Raw genomic sequence first — 20,935 nt, 5'->3', positions numbered from 1 at the left:
GCTACAGAGAGAGCTCTTCTTCTTAGTACTACTAGTACGTGTCAAACACAGAAGAGGTTGGTGCCTTCTAAGATGTCAACCAGGATGTGTCCTAGGAAAGCAACGTCTAGAAAGGGGCTCATTATAACCTTGTGCCTGCGCCCCTCTCCCAAAACACATGTACACACACAAATTGCTAGGTGGCAGTTAACCTATTTGGACAATATAAAACCAGTGCCTCAGGACATTAAGTTTGCATACTGCTGGGTTAAACTATAATATTATACTAAATGAGGACTATTCTTCTTGCTAGGTAAAATTAGAGAACTATAGGTTTTCCATCTGGTTGTCAACATCAGAAATACTGTGAAAAACCAGATTACCAAAAGAAAGATTTTTAAACTCATTTCATCTCTACGTCAATTTAAGGACAGGTGGCTTTCTCTTCCATTACTTCTCCTCCCAAAAAGGATGTGTCTTTGGAAAATCTAGTAATAAATCATCGGTTTTCATGGAACTGGAAAAAAAAAAAAAGTCTTACAAATCAGTATTTGATGGCAAAAATCCTTCTAAAATCAAAGAGTCCTAGGGTATTTGGTAGAGTTGTTATCAACCTTCTAATTTCAAAATGTGCAGAAGGAGCTCAGGGTACAGTCTGGTGGTAGAATGCTTGCCTAAGCATGCATGAGTCCCTGGATTCGGTCCCTAGTACTGCAAAAGAAGATGCAATACAGATTTTGGGGAACAAGAATTCCAGCTGTAAACATGAACAAACCTAAGATACAAAAAGCAATACTGAACTTACATCACATAAAAGCTCCAACAGAATTGGTTTTGTTATTTGAAACTAAGCAAAGACAACACAGACTGTTCTATGAGGGAAAGATTGTCATCTTTCTGATACTTGGGGTAGTGGATTCAGGGAGAAGGGGCTGATGGAAGAGAAAGAAGCAGCAGTACATTTAGGCCAACAGGATCACTCTAATAATTAAGGCCTACATTAACATCGAAAACATCTTCACGGGGATTAAGGTTGAGGTTCAACAACCACTTCATGTGACAAAAAGAATCCTAATCTTTTTTGAGGTCTTGTCCATGTGGTTCTTTTGTGTTTTAATGTCTTAAAAAAGTAAACAGACAAAGGATGAGGCACTGTGACTGGCCAGTTCTGTAACAGATAACTATGACAAGTGGAAAATTACCCTTAAAGTATAGATTTTGGTTTCTTTTCCTATATATTAAGAAATGGTTAGAGCAACCTTTCCATTTTTGAGAAAGTACAGTATATTGTGTTGCCATTGCTGCTTTAGCACACTTCTGGTAAAAAGTATAAAACTTCAAGTTTTACAAATTGCCCATTCTGGAAAAATAATCTTTGCTGAAATGTGGTACATTCACCAAAGAGCTTATAGGCACTTGCTTTCATTATTTCCCTTTTATGCTTTTCATGTGTGGATGAAAGCTATAAAATGTTTTGACTGAGTACATTATGGGCAGAAATGTAAATAATAACCAAAGTTATTTAAACACACGTGTAAAAAGAAAACACATGTTTCCACTGTGCTCTATGACCAACTTAGGGAAACCCATTTCTATTTGTAAAGGACTGTGAATGCAAAAAAACAAAATTTTTAAATATTAAGAACACTGAACAGAATAGCAGATAACTAAAAGTGTGCTGTGCTGTTTTGCTGTTTATAAAACCACACAAATGACTAATCCTTCCTTTTTCAGTCTTCTGTATCTGCTTGTTAAAGTCAGAAAACAACTAGCCCCTCATTCCACCTGTGACTACAGTAGAGTTGCACTCTTGCTATGGGTGTGCACAATGGGAGCAACCACCAACTGTACACTATCATGAACTTACACAGAAAGTGATGACAAAATACTATTATCTGTGAAGGACCTCTGCTTATTCAGGTTTCACAGCTGCTGAATATATAGTAACATTTTATTGCTAATGTGTAAGAGAAATACCAACTGAAAGGGAGTATATGGGTGGTGTTCTAGGGGAAGTTTGCAAAATCTTTCTGAAAATGCCTAAAGGCTTACATGGAGGAAGGGTTGGGCTCAAAGGCAAAAACATGTTTCACTTCCAAAATTTATTTTAAATAGGAAAAGGCCTTATTTTCAATAGGCTGGGAAAATAAATACAAAACACCACATATACAAATTTGCACTCATGGGGACGATGGGGAGAAGGGCTCACAACCAAGCCAGTGTCTGAACAGCAAAGAGAAAGCTTTCCTTGGCAGGTACAGAGCATTACATAGGGTGCATGGGGAAGGAGAAGAACATTGCTCAGACAGAGGGAAGAGTAGGAAGAACTTGCTTGTTTTGGCGTTCTGTCTTTTCTTTTTCCTCTTGTGTGAACACCCACAGGTTCCCTAACATAGTGCTGACGCACCCCACCACAGAATGCTGCAAGCGGGGTGTGTGTGTGTGTGTGGGGGGGGGGGATGGACGGAAAGGAAGACCTGGTACTTCGGCCTTGAATATTTGCATAAGATAACTGGGATGCCAGAGAAGGATGAGCAGACAGCCACAGGCTTTGGCTAAAGATTTAAGTCAAGATTTTAGAGGAACATTCAGCTTAGAAGAAAAGCCAAAATGAAAGCCTCTGTAGACTGAAACCACAGTACCCAGGAAAATTCAATTCATTTTATGACATTTTCCAAAAGACTGGTTTTCTTAGATGTTAACTATAAGAAAAGGTTACGCAAAACAGAATAATAGGCAGTAAAAAAGATTTCACTCCTAGTGCTTCACAAACACAGAACTTCAGTAATCCCTATTTTAGACAATGCATAGAGGCAAGTGCTTGGAGCGAGAAGATGAGCTCTGTTTGGGAGTTTAAATATTTCCTTTTCATTTCATGATCAGATTAAGGGATATAAAATCTAAAACAAAGATATTCATGGTAGTTTAGCAGAACACTGTGGTTAAGTTAAAGAAATCTGTGTTCTCCTGTCTAGAGGAAAAAATTATTAAAAGAAAATACAGGGGCTGGGGCTGTAGCTCAGTGGTAAAGCACTTGCCTCGCACATGTTAGGCACTGAGTTACATCCTTAGCACCACATAAAAGCAAACAAAAAAATAATGGCAGACCGTCCATCAACAAATACAAAATAAATAAATAAATAAAAAAAAAAGAAAATACACATGACATTCTTCTTAACAGGGACACGAAGCAGTGAGAACAAGTTAGACACGAGACAGCTGTGTTTTCATTCTGCCTTTGACACTTACTTATTAGCTATGTGACCTCTGGGCAACTTACTTCAAGTCTGGTTCTCATCTTTTGGACAAGGGTTAAGAATGGTGGCTATGGGGATGGGGGTATGGCTCAGTGGTACAGCACTTGCCTAGCATGCACAAGGACCTGGGTTTGATATCCAGCACAGGAGGTAAGGTGGGGTAAGAAGTTAAAAAGGGCTGTCATGAGGACCTGGCATAGTATGTGAAAGATCCAACCTAATGCTGGCAGCTGGCAGTTGACACTCAGTAACAGGCACAGGCAGAGGTAGTAATTCTGAAGAACGGCTTGTGACTGGAGGAAAGGTATTTCTCTGTCTTTAGCGGTGTCTAAAGATGTGGCAGGCTAATCTTACACTGGGGTAGGATATAGTTTTGATGTTCTGAAAATCAAATGAGAAAAGCTACTTAATTTGTTACCCGGAGACCACTTTCACTTTTGTCTTTTGTTCAAGGGGGCAAAAGAAGCTGCAAAGGAAGCAGGCTGTAAAGCCTGGGCCAAGAAACCTGTGACCAGTGAGCAGTAACAACGATTCTTTTATTTCTTCCAATACTCGTGGTCCTGACGAACATCTGACTCCCCAGTAGATGCTGAACAGGACAAGATTCCTCCCCGCCTTTAATGAGACCAAAGTCCATCTGGGAGGCAGGTGATCAACGAGAATGATGAGAGCCACTACTTTCCCTAAAGGGTTAATTGGCACACAGGGAGAGAAGGGGGAGCTCCTTCAAAAAGTAGACACAGAGAATCAGATAAGACTTCTTAGAGAAAGTGACACCTGAGCACAGGCCTAAAGGATCTTGAGGATCTTGCCCAAAGGAGCAGTAGCAGCAAGTACAAAGGTCAGAGGCAAAAAAGAACATCGTGTTCTGGGGATTGTTAGCATAGTTAGAAGGACAAACTGATGAATGACCACAAGAGCTCTTTCAGGGTGCTGGTCAAGATGGCACACATGGGTAATGTGACTCCCTTCTCCGTGACTCCCTTCTCCCTGAGGGAGAGGGGCAACTGCACTCAGTGCCCCATAGGTTAGTTGGAGAACTGGCAAAGACTCTTAGCCTTGCCTAGCAGTCTTCTCAACTGTCAGACTGCTCAATGCCTGAAACTGGGACTAAAATGTTTGCCACCACCATCCCAAGGTCACTTTCATGATTGCACAATAAAATGGATGATCAGTGGGAGAAGTGGGGTTCCTCTTCTGGACAGCAGCTATGAGGTACAGTGAGCTATTCTCAAATACAACTTGCTACAGAGTGCCAAGGGGGTAGACAATCTCTGTGTGTGACAATATGTGTTGAGATTGTCATCCCCCACCAAGTGATTCCTCAGAACACTTAACAAAGCAGTTTGGTGCCAACATGGGGAGAACTCTGCTACCAAAGTTATAACTGAGTGAGCAGCCTCTAGAGGAAAAGGGACACCCCTAAAGAGACAGAGGCAGCTGCTAGGAGGATTGATGACCAGAACAGACATGATCTATAGACCACCAGAGCCAAAAGTGCATAGGTCATCTTATAATTTGAAGTTGATTAAAATTCATGACTGGACAAGTCACTTGGTCTGTTGGAGGCTATGACCCACTGGTAAATTTGGTAAGAACCCTGTTAGATCCACAGACATCTCTGGCTTATTAGCTAATTATGTCTGTAACTCAATAAGACAAAGAACACATAGAAGGCTCAAACTGTATGCTGTAGGCTGAACTGTGTCCCCTACAAAATTCCTATGTTGTAGTCCTAACTTCGGACACGTCAATCTCAGACTTCTCGTCTCCAGGCTAGGAGAAAATTAATTTCTGTTGATTAAAAACCTAGTTTGTGGTCTTTTGTTATGGCAGCCCTAATTTATTTTCTAGTGCAGGGGTGGAATCCAGGGCCTAATGTATGTTAGGCAAGTGCTTTATCACTGAGCTACATGCCCAGCCCATAGCAGTCCTAACAAACTAATACACTATAAAATCAGGGGGTGGAAATCTAGATGTGGTGGACAGAGGTTTACAGTTTCGATGGTAAGTGGGGACTCCAGAGACTTGCATCGGGCCCTTTTTGCCATAATAACACTAAGTTCATGAGACATGGAGTCCTGTTGCAGAGTCTGCCAGTTACAGGGTTAATCCATCCCAATTATACCCTCAGCAACAGGAGGACAACTCCAGGAGATTTTCACAGGCTGCATAGGCCCATCGTGGAAAAGGAAAATTACTTCGGTAAGCAGAATGTTAAGTAGTACATTTTAGATCATTTGGCCTATAAGAAACAAATGGCCTGAGAAATATATATATATATAAATTCACTGGCAGTGGTTAATAGTTTGGAAAAATGGCCAGAAACTCAGAAGGAGTAAAGACAAGAACATTAGGGAAAAGTTTGGTATGGAGTATAAGAATATAGGTATCATAAGTGAATATTTATCAAAAGGTGATAAATTCTTGTAATGAAGATGGACTATGCCCATGAATGCTGACCAGTTTCTTTCCCTAGCTGCCGGAGTACCTGCTCACAGGGCTCATGAGCAGTGTGACCATGGTGGCAAGGAGAAACATTCTGCTGGGGCTCAACAACATGGACCTAATCACACCAAGACTGAGCTCTGTCAGGTAGCCAATTTTTTAGCAGCAGCAATTAATCTGAGCCTCCATACCAACTCTCTTACCACAGGTGGATACATTTACATATATTAATTATGTTTTTGGTTTTCTATTTCCCTTCCTATTCTATTTTAGGTCTGCTGGTAAATAAACTTCAAATTTATTTGACAAGTTAACAAATACGGTTTGTGAAAGAACTGTAAGTAAAAGATCACTCGGAAATTCTGGACCTGGAGCTGGAACTGGAGAAATGGGTCATTTCTTTTGGAGAAGACAGTGAGCACATGTCCTTGGTAGCTGGGAAAGCTGTGTTGTTATGAAATAGTTTGTTGTTATTATTTGGAAGTTCATGGGAAAAGGAAGTCAAGAGAAAAATTTTAGTGAATAATTATACCTTGTCTACCTACCCAAACATTTTGACCATCCTCCAATGTTTTGGTAACTTTGCATTTTTTAAGTCTAACCTTCCCAAGATAAAAGCTAAACTTTTGCTTCCCAACTCATTTGCAACTAGGTAAAGACACGAGATCTGGTTTGCTTGCAGAGGCTCAGAAAGCTACACAGGGCAGGGTCACATGCTGGCAGTCAATCTCTGCAGGCTGGGACAGAGATTTCTGATACTAGTCCTGAGCTTCACAAATGGCAGGTGAAATGGTGCACTTACCAAAGCTGTCCCCTTCTGTGACTGAGGTTGTCTTGTTTGTGTAGTTTCAGAATGGAACTTGCTGGCCATCTCAGAGATCCTGCAAGCTACCTAATATTTTTAATCAACTTTTTGTCTTCTAAAGAGCCAGATTCATTCTGGTTAGTCTCAAGCAGAGAAGAAATTGGATAAAGGATATTAGGCAACTAAGGTTCCTGACCAAAAAGGGTTTCAAGCTGGTGACTATCACATTTTTGTTTTCAAAAGGTCATTTTGGCAGGAGAGGTATGGATAAACTGAAAGGAAAATCAGGAGCCTGTGGCAATAATGCAAGAGCTGATTAGGAAGGACCTTGATCGTGGGAGTGACAGTAGGAAAAAGAGAAAACTAAGAAGAAATGGGCAAACAATCTACACAAACCCAAACTATAAATATACAGTCAGTCAATGAACACATAAAAACATAAAGATAAATTAAGATCAGAGAGCATGACATATCCTTTTAGATTTCTGGACTGTCAGCTGGCAAAAATTAAACCACTGGTAACACCCAATGTTGGACAAGACCAGGGAAAAGATTAATGAGATGGAAGTGATGGGAACTGACATCAGTTAAGTCTTTTAAAACACTTCCTTGTATCACTAATTTTTACTGAATCCACTGAAATAACTTTTCAGTTGACTTTTTTTTCTTTTTTCTTTTTTTTCTTTTTTTTGGTACCAGGAGTTAAATCTAAGGGTACTTAACTTCTGAGTCACATCCTCAGTCCTTTTTATTTATTATATTGAGACAAGGTCTCAGGAAGTTGCTTAGGGCCTTGATAAGTTGCTGAGGCTGACTTTGAACTTGCAATCCTCCTGCCGTAGGCTCCTGAGCTGCTGGGATTATAAGGGTTCACCACTGTGCCTGGCTCAATTGACTCTTAAAAAGGATAAAGCTATTAAAACTGAAGAAGACTGGAGAAGCAGCGTTTGAGTTGGGTCTTAAGAGTTAAATAGAAGTTTGTCAGACAAAGGAGAAGCTTGAAAAAGTAAAGGTACAAAGGTATACTGAATACAGATTTGCAAGAAATGGGTACAGAGCAGGTAAGTTATGGCAATTCTCAACTTTGTTAGGAAAGGGAAAGATATAACCATTTATAGGACTTATCACCTATATAAATACATATTACCTACTGCAAGCCAGGAACTGCACTCCAAACTGGTGAGACAACAGAGAATAAAAGGGGAAGCACATGTATTTCAATGCTTACACATTTGTGCAGAGGTAGACATTCCTCAAATGGTATGAAGGGAAGTCCAGTGTGCTGGTGATCTATAGGTCAGGATACACTTTCAAAACAATTTTATTCATTTTAGATATACATGATAGTAGAGTGTATTTTGACATATTAAACATACATGGAGTATAACTTATTCAAATTAAGATCCCATTCTTGCGGTTGTATATGATGTGGAGTTTCACTGGTGTATATTCATAAACAACCATGAGAAAATTATGTCCGATTCATTCTACTGTTTTTCCTATTCCCATTCCATCTCCTTCCTTTTGATTCCCTTTGATTAATCCAATAAACTTCTATCCTTCCCCCAGCCCTCCATTTATTCTGTGTTAGCAGAGAGAACATTTGACCTTTGGTTTCTTGGGACTGGTTGATTTCACTTAGCAAGACAGTCTTCAGTTTCATCCATTTACCAGCAAATGCCATAATTTCATTCTTCTTTATGGCTAAGTAATATTCCATTGTGAATGTACACCACAATTTCTTTATCCATTCATCTGTTGGAAGGTCACCTATGTTGGTTTCCACTAATACTGGAAACCCAGTATGAGTCCCACTACTGGTCACTAGAGGCCTCATGAGGCAAAAAGAATTTTTCCCTTGTTAGTGGTTGCATAAATAAATTAATCAAGTCAAAGGAAAATGATAGAGAAAAAACATTTGCAATTTATATACTATATGTAGCATTAATATCCTTAGTTTTCACAAACTAGAAATACAAAGAATTAGAAATGTTCAAATACGTATGTTATTAGGATATTCATTGCATTATTTTATTTATTTATTTTAATGGTGCTGGGCATTGAACCCAGGGCCTTCTGTGTGTGAGGCAAGTACTCTACCAACTGAGCTATATCCCCAGCCCCATTGTACTATCCTTTATAATAGTGAAATTATTAGATGCAATCTAAATAAATTCTGTCAGTAAATTAATAGTATAGGGATTTAATGGAATGCTGTGTAGTCGTTTAAAACGGTTATGTGGGCTGGGTTCCATGGCATACCTGGGCAAATTAGGAAGACCCTGTCTCAAAATAAAAAGAGCTGGGAATGTAGTTCAGTGAGAGTGCCAGAAGGCTAAATCCCCAGGAAAACACACACACACACACACACACACACACACACACATGCACACACGCACACACACACAGTTGTGTGGACCTGGAATAGTCTCTTCAGAAGAATAACAAAATTGAAATACTCATACTTGGGGTTTCAAAACTTACTACAAAGTTATAGTATCAAGATAGTGTAGAACTGGAATAAAGACATAGAGACAAGTACAATAAAGTAGAAATTCCAAGAACAAAACATCACATATATGGTTTCAGAAGATTTTCAGTAAGAGAACCAAGATCATTTCATGGGGAAAGGACAATCTTTTCAGCAAAGTGTTAGGAAGACTGAATATCACATACAAAAGAATGAAGTTGGGCTCTTACCTTAAGCTATATACAAAAATTAACTCAAAATGATCAAATACCTAAATTAAATTCTATGGAATTTCTGCTATTTTTTGAAAAATAAAATGAAAACTTTGTGACATTGGCATCAGCAAAGGTTTCTTAGATGTGACATCAACAAATAAAGAAATAAATGAACTGGCTGTATCAAAATTAAAAACTTGTATGTACAACTACACCATCAAGAGTCTAAAGGCAAACCACAGAATGGAAAAAATATGTGCCAATCATATATCCAATAACCAAGTAATACACAAAATAAAGAACTCCAAAAACTAAAAAACAACAATAACACAAAAATGAACAACCCAACTGACAATGAACAAAGGGCATAAATAGACATTTCTCCAAGTAAGATATACTAATGACCAATAAGTACATGATAAGATGATCAACATCACTAATTGTTAAGGAAATGTCAATCAAAACCACAATAAGGTATTGTTTCACACAGATTAGAATGGCTATTTTCAAAACAACAGAAAATAAGTGTAGACAGAGACATGGAGAAAGTGAAAGTCTCATGCATTGCTGGCGGGAATGTAAAATAATGTGGTCATTATGGAAAACAATATGGGAGTAATTAAAAAAAAAAGATAAACAGGATTAGCATATGATCCAGCAACTCCACTTCTAAGTATACATCTGAAAGCACTGAATTCAGGGACTTGAAAAAATTATCTGTATACCAATGTTTGTAGCAGCAGCATCCACAACAGCCAAACAGTATAAATAATCCAAATGTTCATTGATGGATGAATGAACAAAATGTGATATACACTGGAAATATTATAATGAAATATTATTCAGCCTTAAAAGAAATGAAATTCTGATAAATGCTAAAGTGTGAGCTTTGAAAACATGCTAAGCGAAATGAGCTAGATTAAAAAAAAAAAAAAAAAAGGACAAGTATTGTGATTCCACCTATGTGAGGTACCTAAAAAGTAGTCAAATTCATAGAGCCAGAAAGCAGAATGGTTGTTACTAGAGGAAGGGGAAGGGGAAATGAGAAATTTCCATTTAATGGGTATCAAATTTCAGTGTGGGATGATAAAAAAGTTCTACAGATGGGTAATGGTGATGACTAATAATTGCACAACAATGTTGAGAGTATTTACTGCTACCAAAGCGTACACTTAAAAATGGTTAAAATAGCAAATTTTATGTTATATATATATTTTACCACAAAAAAATAAAAGTTTAAAAATGATGATGTGTATGAAAGGATTTTTATATTATATTAGATGGGAAAGATAGGTTTCAAAATTGTGTATATGGTAAGATCACTATTTTGTTTAAAAATAAACAAACAACTTCCCCATGTGAGCTCAAGAAAGGCTCTCATTTTCTTTTGGGGGCAAGAACTGAGATCCCTATCTGTAAGAGAGGCTGGGAAACAGTATTTCACTTCTTCGACTCAGCAGTCAAGGAAGACAAGAGAAGGGCTGGTTGAGAATCAGCAGTGACTAAGCCAACTATATATAGTATTTCTAATGCCAGAGATGGAGGTCTTGGAATCTTGTTCCATTCCTCTTCCTTTTGACCACTTAGAAGGTGAGACCAACCGAGTCTGCTGGAGTACAAAGCAAGCAAACTCTTAGGCTTTTCTTAAGACTTATACTACTACTGAGTGACAAACCAGAGAGCATCATTCAATACAACAATGGAATGAAAATTCCATTTGTTTAAGGGTTTCAGATTAGGTAACATTAATCTGCCCACCTACTTGTCATCTTTACTGGGGTGAACACCTTGGATCAAGGAAGCCTTGATGTTTGTCCTAAAGAGGTACTACATTAGCATAGTTGGGCTCACAGCAGTCCAGCCACTGCCTTCTGAGAATTAACATAGACTGATCATATTTGCATAAGAAAGAATGCTATGAAATGTTCACTTAAAAGAAAAAAAAATAGAAACCCCAACATTGACAGAGTAGGAAGAACACTGGGGTGGAATCTGGGTTCAGATTCTACCACTGATCACCCAAGTACTCATTCAACATGTCATAGCCTATGTATATCAGGCCCTGGGTCAAGTCCTGGAGGAAGGGGAATGGGAGGTGATTATGCTAAGTGAATGACAGTCTCTATCCTCAAGAAAAGGATCTTTTACTTGGGCAAGTTGCTTTAGTCTTACAGTCTCTGAGCTTCTTCACCTATAACTCAAAGATACAACCATGACAGTATTATTACAACACAGGACAGAGATCTCAACTTTGGTGCCTTTCATGTTTTGAAGCTGATAATTCCTTCTTTAGTTAAGGGCCACCTGTATATTGTAGGATGCGTAGTTTCATTTCTGGCCTCTACCCACTTCAGGTCAGTAGCACCCCACACCTTCCGTTATGATAGCTGTACCTGCAGACATTACCAAATGTCTCCTGGGGACTACACCATTTGAGAACCTTTGAAATAGGTGACATATATAAAAGCGTTTTTAAAAAAGCATTAAGCCCTCAATCAATTTAAATCAGTATTAATGTAAATCCATTTGCAAGATTACTTGTCAAAAAAAAACTTTAGGCAGGCTCTCTTCACGGGGTGATCCAAGATGGCGGCCTAGAGGGTGACTGCACCCCCAGTCGCTCCAGAACCCAGGAGTTAAGAAGGGGAGGCATTGAGAGACTTGGACTGAAATAGAGCCACAGGTGAGTCTGCCCACTGGGTAAAGCTTGGCCCGGGTGGCAGGCCCAGATAGAGGTGGCTTATCAGAGTCGGGCAGGGCAGCTAGAGTCTTCCCAAGGTAGCCTTCCACACTCCAGCAGTGGGCTCCTCCCACACGGCCAGCTGCACGGTGCAGGCCCACAGTGAGAGCCTTTCCGCACAGAGCCAGTTCCAAACCGTGGAACCAGTAGGGGGCTAGGGGCAGTTTTCTTCGGATGCGCTGCATTATCAGATTCCTCCAAGACATCAGGCTACTGAAGGCTGGGAGGTGATACACTGGAAATCTACCGGGACACTATAAGCCAATAGCGGAAAACTGCAATATCTCAGGGTCCCACTGACAGCTGACCAATATGAGAAAACAAGGGAAGAAAATGTCCCAAACAAACCTAGATACTACATCAATAAAACCCAATGACAGCACAGCAGAAGAAATGTCAGAAAGGGAGATCAGAATGTACGTAATTAAAAGGATCAGGGAAGCTAATGAGGAGATGAAAGAGCAAATGCAGGCATTAAATGATCGCACCAATCAACAGTTAAAAGAGCAAATACGGGAAGCAAGAGATCATTTCAATAAAGAGTTAGAGATACTGAAAAAAAAACAAACTGAAATACTTGAAATGAAGGAAACAATAAACCAAGTTAAAAACTCCATAGAAAGCATAACCAATAGGATAGAACACCTGGAAGACAGAACCTCAGACATTGAAGACAAATTATTTAATCTTGAAAGCAAAGTTGGCCAAACAGAAAAGATGGTAAGAAATCATGAACAGAATCTACAAGAATTATGGGATATCATCAAAAGGCCAAATTTAAGAATTATTGGGATTGAGGAAGGCTTAGAGAAACAAACCAAAGGAATGAACAATCTATTCAATGAAATAATAACAGAAAATTTCCCAAATCTGAAGAATGAAATGGAAAACCAAGTACAAGAGGCTTATAGAACTCCAAACATACAAAATTACAACAGACCCACACCAAGGCACATTATTATGAAAATACCTAACATACAAAATAAAGACAGAATTTTAAAGGCCGCGAGAGAAAAGAATCAAATTATATTCAGAGGGAAACCAATAAGAATATCAGCAGATTTTTCAATCCAGACCCTAAAAGCTAGAAGGGCCTGGAACAACATATACCAAGCCCTAAAAGAAAACGGATGCCAACCAAGAATCTTATACCCAGCAAAACTTACCTTCAAATTTGACGATGAAATAAGATCCTTCCATGATAAACAAAAGCTAAAGGAATTTACAAAAAGAAAGCCAGCATTACAGAACATTCTCAGCAAAATATTCCATGAGGAAGAGATGAAAAACAATGATTGCAAATCAGCAACAGGAGGCGCTAGCCTAAAGGAATAGCCAAATAAAGGAGAAACCAAATCATGTCAAAAACAAATATGAGTCAATTGACTGGGAATACAAATCATATCACAATAATAACCCTGAATGTTAATGGCCTGAATTCATCAATCAAAAGACACAGACTGGCAGATTGGATTAAAAAGAAAAATCCAACAATATGCTGCCTGCAAGAGATTCATCTCATAGAAAGAGACACCCATAGACTAAAGGTGAAAGGATGGGGAAAAACATACCATGCACATGGACACAGCAAAAAAGCTGGAGTATCCATCCTCATTTCAGATAATGTGGACTTCAAACCAAAACTAGTCAGAGGGATAAAGAAGGACATTACAAGCTGCTTAAGGGAAGCATAAATCAGCAAGACATAACAATCATAAATATCTATGCCCCGAACATTGGCTCATCCACGTACGTCAAACAAATCCTTCTCAATTCCAGAAATCAAATAGACCACAACACAATAGAACTAGGCGATTTTAACACACCTCTCTCACCACTGGATAGATCGTCCAAACAAAAATTGAATAAAGAAACCATAGATCTCAACAACACAATCAACAATTTAGACGTAACAGACATATATAGAATATACCATCCAACAAAGAACGAATACACTTTCTTCTCAGCAGCACACGGATCCTTCTCTAAAATAGACCATATTTTATGTCACAAAGCTACTGTTAGCAAATACAAGAAGATAGAGATACTACCTTGTACTCTATCAGATCATAATGGATTGAAATTAGAAATAAATGACAGAATAAAAAACAGAAACTTCTCCAATACCTGGAGATTAAATAATGCACTATTATATGATGAATGGATAACAAAAGACATCGGGAGAGAAATAAAAAAATTCTTAGAAGTAAACGAGAACAAAGACACATCATATCAAAATCTCTGGGACACTATGAAAGCAGTACTTAGAGGAAGATTTATTTCATGGGGCGCATTCAAAAAAAGAAGTAGAAATCAACAAATAAACGACTTAACACTACAGCTCAAAGCGCTAGAAAAAGAAGAGCAGACCAATACCAAAAGTAGTAGAAGACAGGAAATAGTTAAAATCAGAGCCGAAATCAACGAAATCGAAACAAAAGAAACAATTGGAAAAATTAACAAAATAAATAGTTGGTTCTTTGAAAAAATAAATAAAATTGATAAACCCTTAGCCACACTAACAAAGAGAAAGAGGGAGAAAACTCAAATTACTAAAATTCGGAATGAACAAGGAAACATCACAACAGACACGAGTGAAATACAAAACATAATTAGAAGCTATTTCGAAAATCTATACTCCAACAAAACAGAAAACCTCGAAGACATCAACAAATTTCTAGAGACATATGAATTACCTAAACTGAACGAGGAGGACATACACAACTTAAATAAACCAATTTCAAGCAATGAAATAGAAGAGGTCATCAAAAGCCTACCAACAAAGAAAAGTCCAGGACCAGATGGGTTCTCAGCTGAGTTCTACAAAACCTTTAAAGAAGAGCTCATTCCAATACTCCTCAAACTATTCCATGAAATAGAAGAGGAGGGAACCCTCCCAAACTCGTTCTATGAAGCCAATATCACCCTGATACCTAAACCAGACAGAGACACATCGAGGAAAGAAAATTTCAGACCAATATCCTTAATGAACATCGACGCAAAAATTCTCAACAAAATTTTAGCAAATCGCATACAAATATATATTAAAAAGATAGTGCACCACGATCAAGTGGGTTTTATCCCAGGGATGCAAGGTTGGTTCAACATTCGGAAATCAATAAATGTCATTCACCATATCAACAGACTTAAAGTTAAGAATCACATGACTATTTCAATAGATGCAGAAAAAGCATTCGATAAAATACAGCATCCCTTCATGCTCAAAACACTAGGAAAAATTGGGGTAGTGGGAATATTCCTTAACATTATAAAGGCAATCTACGCTAAGCCCATGGCTAATATCATTCTAAATGGTGAAAAACTGAAAGCGTTCCCCCTAAAAACTGGAACAAGGCAGGGATGCCCTCTTTCACCGCTTCTATTCAACATCGTCCTTGAGACTCTAGCCAGAGCAATCAGACAAACCAAAGAAATTAAAGGGATACAAATAGGAAAAGAAGAACTCAAACTATCCCTGTTCTCTGATGACATGATTATATATTTAGAGGAACCTGGAAATTCCACCAGAAAACTTTTAGAACTCATAAGTGAATTCAGTAAAGTAGCAGGTTACAAGATCAATGCTCATAAATCCAATGCATTTTTATACATAAGTGATGAATATTCAGAAAGAGAAATTAGGAAAACTACCTCATTCACAATAGCATCGAAAAAAATAAAATACTTGGGAATCAATCTCACAAAAGAGGTGAAAGACCTCTACAATGAGAACTACAGAACACTAAAGAAAGAAATTAAAGAAAACCTTAGAAAATGGAAAGATCTCCCATGTTCCTGGATAGGCAGAATTAATATTGTCAAAATGGCTATACTACCTAAAGTGCTATACAGATTCAATGCAATTCCAATTAAAATCCCAATGATGTACCTTGCAGAAATAGAGCAAGCAATTATGAAATTCATCTGGAAGAATAAAAAACCTAGAATAGCTAAAGCAATCCTCAGTAGCAAGAGCGAAGCAGGGGGTATTGCAATACCAGATCTTCAACTCTACTACAAAGCAATAGTAACAAAAACGGCATGGTATTGGTACCAAAATAGACAGGTAGATCAATGGTACAGAATAGAGGACATGGACACAAACCCAAAGAAATACAATTTTCTCATACTAGACAAAGGGGCCAAAAATATGCAATGGAGAAAAGATAGCCTCTTCAACAAATGGTGCTGGGAAAACTGGAAAACCATATGCAATAGAATGAAATTAAACCCCTATCTCTCACCCTACACAAAACTCAACTCAAAATGGATCAAGGACCTCGGAATCAGACCAGAGACCCTGTATCTTATAGAAGAAAAAGTAGGTCCAAATCTTCAACTTGTTGGCTTAGGATCAGACTTCCTTAACAGGACTCCCATAGCACAAGAAATAAAAGCAAGAATCAACAACTGGGATAGATTCAAACTAAAAAGCTTTCTCTCAGCAAAGGAAACTATCAGAAATGTGAAGAGAGAGCCTACAGAGTGGGAGAATATCTTTGCCAACCATACCTCAGATAGAGCGCTAATTTCCAGAATCTATAAAGAACTCAAAAAACTCTACACAAAGAATACAAATAATCCAATCAACAAATGGGCTAAGGAAATGAACAGACACTTCACAGAAGAAGATGTACAAGTAATCAACAGATATATGAAAAAATGTTCAACATCCCTAGTAATAAGGGAAATGCAAATCAAAACTACCCTAAGATTTCATCTCACCCCAATTAGAATGGCGATTATCAAGAATACAAGCAACAATAGGTGTTGGCGAGGATGTGGTGAAAAAGGAACACTCATACATTGCTGGTGGGGTTGCAAATTAGTGCAGCCACTCTGGAAAGCAGTGTGGAGATTCCTCAGAAAGCTTGGAATGGAAACACCATTTGACCCATCTATCCCACTCCTTGGCCTATACCCAAAGGACTTAAAATCAGCATACTACAGAGATACAGCCACATCAATGTTCATTGCTGCTCAATTCACCATAGCCAGATTGTGGAACCAACCTAGATGCCCTTCAGTTGATGAATGGATAAAGAAACTGTGGCATATTTATACAATGGAATATTACTCCGCAATGAAGAATGATAAAATTATGGCATTTGTAGGCAAATGGACGAAATTGGAGAATATCATGCTAAGTGAGATAAGCCAATCTCAAAAAACTAAAGGACGAATGATCTCGCTGATAAGCGGATGAGGACATATAATGGGGGGTGGGAGGGGTTAGCATTAGGTTTAGGGTTAGGTTTAGGGTTAGGGATAAGGAGAGTGGTAAGAATGAAGGAAAGAAGGACTGTATAGAGGGAATAGAGGTGTAGGAGGGCTGGGGGGGAAGGGAAAAAAATAAATAAACATCATTGCCCTATGTAAACGTATGATTACACAAATGGTATGCCTTGACTCTATTTACAAATAGAGAAACAACATGTATCCCATTTGTATACAATAAAAAAAAAAAAAAAAAAACTTTAAAAATGTCGTTTCCTTAGGAATGTTTTATTTGCTATTTTTATATATTTTGCCTACCATTAAAAGTCCTTCAGGGCTTTTCAGTTAATTTTCTTTACCCAAACAAAAGTATCTTCATTACAGCATACTTTTCAAATGTATCATTACACTAACATGACAGTCAGAGTCAAATATAATTGCCATCTCTACAAAGCAAAAATTTTATTTTCTTTATCCAAAATCAAAGTGCTCTGTGCCTACCTTTTAAGGACAAGGGACTGGATCTTGTGAATTCTGCATTTGATGGCCTGTGCTGTTTACGAACTTCCAAGTACTCCTTAACTCTTGAATAAATGGTTTCTTTTAATAGCAAACAGACTTCCTAAGATAAATAAAAAATTGGATATAATTTTCTTATTTAATGCAATGTAAAAAAGCTAACATCATACATATTAAAATGCAGAACATTTCCTTCTTTTGCTTTTTAATTTAGCTATGAATATTGAAAGAAATGTTATAGGATAACACTGCAGACAAATATGCTACCAAGGTTTGTTCAAAACCATGATGCTGTTTTATGTTCTCAAAAAATATTTCTCTCTGCTTCAGTTTCACAAATCAAAAAGGAAATACTTCAGTGTAAAAATCAGGGTGGTGTGGTGATAAAATGGGTGAGGTAAAGTATGCTTTCGAATAAATATCAGTCAGTTATTAAGATGAATAGAAGAAACAATAAGCAAATGCTGGCTGGCACAAGGGCCCCAGGGACATGCCCACTGTGGCCAGACAGGGGATGTAGACACAGAAGGAGTCAGGAGTAAGAACATATTCACATATTGTGGTGCACACGTCCTGGGGTACCCAGATCACATCCCAGGCAAAGGAGGCAGCCACCATGGTTCCACCACACTGCTGTTATGTCTACAAGCAGAGTATTCTCAGACCTACCAACAGGTTCAGGAGGAACCAGAAACAGAAATTTCCGTTTTCAAACTTGGTTCAAAAAAATTTTTTTTAATGTAAACACCCTCATTCATTAAGTTCTAGCTTCAGGTCTAAAACTCTACTGAAGAGAGTTGAGCAGGAGTCAAACAGAACTGGAAATGGTAATGTGATATTCTTCCATACTCATGCTGCTGCTATTGCACATGCCCATTTGCTTTTGTTAAACCATATTATATTTATCTATTGATGATGAAAAGAATTTAACTACTCTTATTTCTATAAAGTAGATTAATATTTAGTACATAACAATAACGGAGGTTTTAATTAAATTTCAGCATACCATAAGCACTACCCAATTTCTGGCTGTGTCAATTGGTTTGTACACTGGAAGATATTCTGGGTAGTCCTGCACTATTAGGAAAATGTATTGTAGTGCAGGGAAAGTGAAGAAAACTAAATATAAAATTGATACCTAGGTACTGATAAATCCTGGTTAAATTCCCAGACGCTACAGCAGGCTCACAGTTGCTGAGGTTACCTCAAACCTGTTTCACTGGTTTCTTACAATGCCATCTCAGGTTGACCTCTTAGAATCTTCATAAATTAAAACATGAACCAATTTTTAAGCTGCTCTGAAAAGCAACCATAGCGAAATTTCTCCTTTATTACAAATGCCTATATCCCTCAAACAGTATATAAAACTCTTGATTTAACTCACAAATAGGAGTTTCTGGACAAAACACAAACACTGGTCTCCTCTCTCCTGCTTTTCATTTTGCAGCCCAAAGATGCAGTGCTTTGTGGAATAGAGAGATATCCATTTACAGTTGAGTGTTTTGGCATTGTTCACACAACAGAAAAGTAGCCTTGCCTTGTACTGTTGTTTTAGCAATTAAAGAATTTTACTTCACATGCAGGGTTCAACTATGACTGAGCTAGAAAATATGTGAAAGACATACATGGAAACAAAGATTGTTAAAATTTGAACATAAATACCCTATAAGGCTAAAACTAAAATAGTATGACAAAAATAGAGCATAGGCCTATACACATAAAGTTTCTCCCTATAGTTCCAAAGCTGTCCTTTGGGTGAGTCAGGTTTCACGAATGGAAGGAAGACCATGCACAATGCGGCCAGGATACCTAGTAACTGACCATGTTGCACTTAAAGAAGCATTCTCTGAAGGATCAGAACAATGCACAAAAAGAAAAACTGCCAATAATATGACACTTGAGGGGCAGATGAAAAGACCAAATTAAAAATCAATAAGTAACCAGGAGAAACATATGGCATCTCTAGGCAAACAGGGGGCTTATGTTCAATTCCTCAAGTTTACAAATGGAACCATTTCAGTTTGACTGTTTGGATACAAAGACTACTTGTGCTAGACTCAAAATAAACACAAGTTTAATACTTGTAATAAGCTCTTTTACTTAGACTTTCACTATAGAAACTGGCTGTTAAATGCAATCAAACAGTTGCCCATGAAATCTCAACTGTGAGATGATCTAATGATAAAAACGATGAAAGCACTGATACAGCAAAGTCATGACTGTTCCTCAACTAGCTTTTCACCTTTCTTAAACACACAAATTATCCTGGAGCAATTTTAATGTTGGTGAACATTTGTTATAAAGGAACAACTTAAGAGCAGCGGCAGTCAGACATGCACTTTGAGAGGAAAGCTCAGCTTGCTGGCATGACCTGCCTTCTCATAGCAGCCACTGCAGCATTGTTCTGCAGGTCCTATCGTGCACTGCACAACTTTGCAAAGTCATGCCTGGCTGCTCTGAACTAGGTACTAGTTGGAGGAATGCATCTGCCTGTGGTACTTTGAAGAAATCTAGCCTTGTGTTTGACCTGGGAGGTGATTTACATACCCCTGGCTTTGAAACATTCTATATCAACCATTTCTTGGGCAAAAAATGATTAGATATTAACATGAAAGGTCTAAGACCAAAGGGGTAAAGCTGAGAGAGAATGAGGAAAATCTGGGCCTGAAATAGTGGATTCTAGAACACTGTTAGTAAGTAAGAAGCTTTCCAGTTAAGGTCCCCTTGGGTGAAATATTAGTCACCTTAGGGAAATGAATGATCTGATTTGAATCATGCAGATTGTTAGTAAGCTAAAGCTTGCAATTATGTAAAAGTGGGTGGCAGTAAATGTTGGCCAGCTCAATATTAAGTCTTTTGAAGAGGACAGTTCATGGTTAATTACCTGACTGATAAATTCCATCCTACTGCCTTTCTTCTCTGAGCTTTGGATTGCCAGATATCCTTTGCAAATGACAGCAAAGTCCTGATGATATTATCTTTTGAATGAAAATATATTATCCTATAATTTTGGAAGAGGGAAAACTTAAGTGATTTCTAAAAACTGACTAAAACAGTTATCACAGGAAAGCTTTTTTAACTTTAAGCCACTATTACCAGTTTTTTCATATAACATTACCTTTCAATAAAATTTACTTTTATTTCTAGTTCTAAAAATAGACAAATGACTATCATGGAAGAAACAAAGTGCAATGGTAATTTGAAAATTATGTTAAAATGACTGCCTGAGTCTCTTTGCTCTTTGGTAAGCAAAGATCTAGAGAAGGAAGCACAGCTTATGATGAT

General features: G+C 37.9%; 1 protein-coding gene across 1 annotated transcript in view; it reads right to left on the bottom strand.

The window, feature by feature from the left end:
• The window catches only part of Slx4ip (SLX4 interacting protein), a 192,887-nt gene that overhangs the window by 43,848 nt on the left and 128,104 nt on the right, over positions 1–20,935 (bottom strand). The window contains 1 exon segment of the mRNA XM_047540521.1: positions 17,633–17,753. Within this exon segment, the coding sequence (XP_047396477.1) occupies positions 17,633–17,753 (121 nt within the window).

Source organism: Sciurus carolinensis, chromosome 2, assembly GCF_902686445.1.
Source record: "Sciurus carolinensis chromosome 2, mSciCar1.2, whole genome shotgun sequence".
Classification (NCBI taxonomy): Eukaryota; Metazoa; Chordata; class Mammalia; order Rodentia; family Sciuridae; genus Sciurus; species Sciurus carolinensis.
This window is presented reverse-complemented; position numbering and strand designations above follow the sequence as displayed.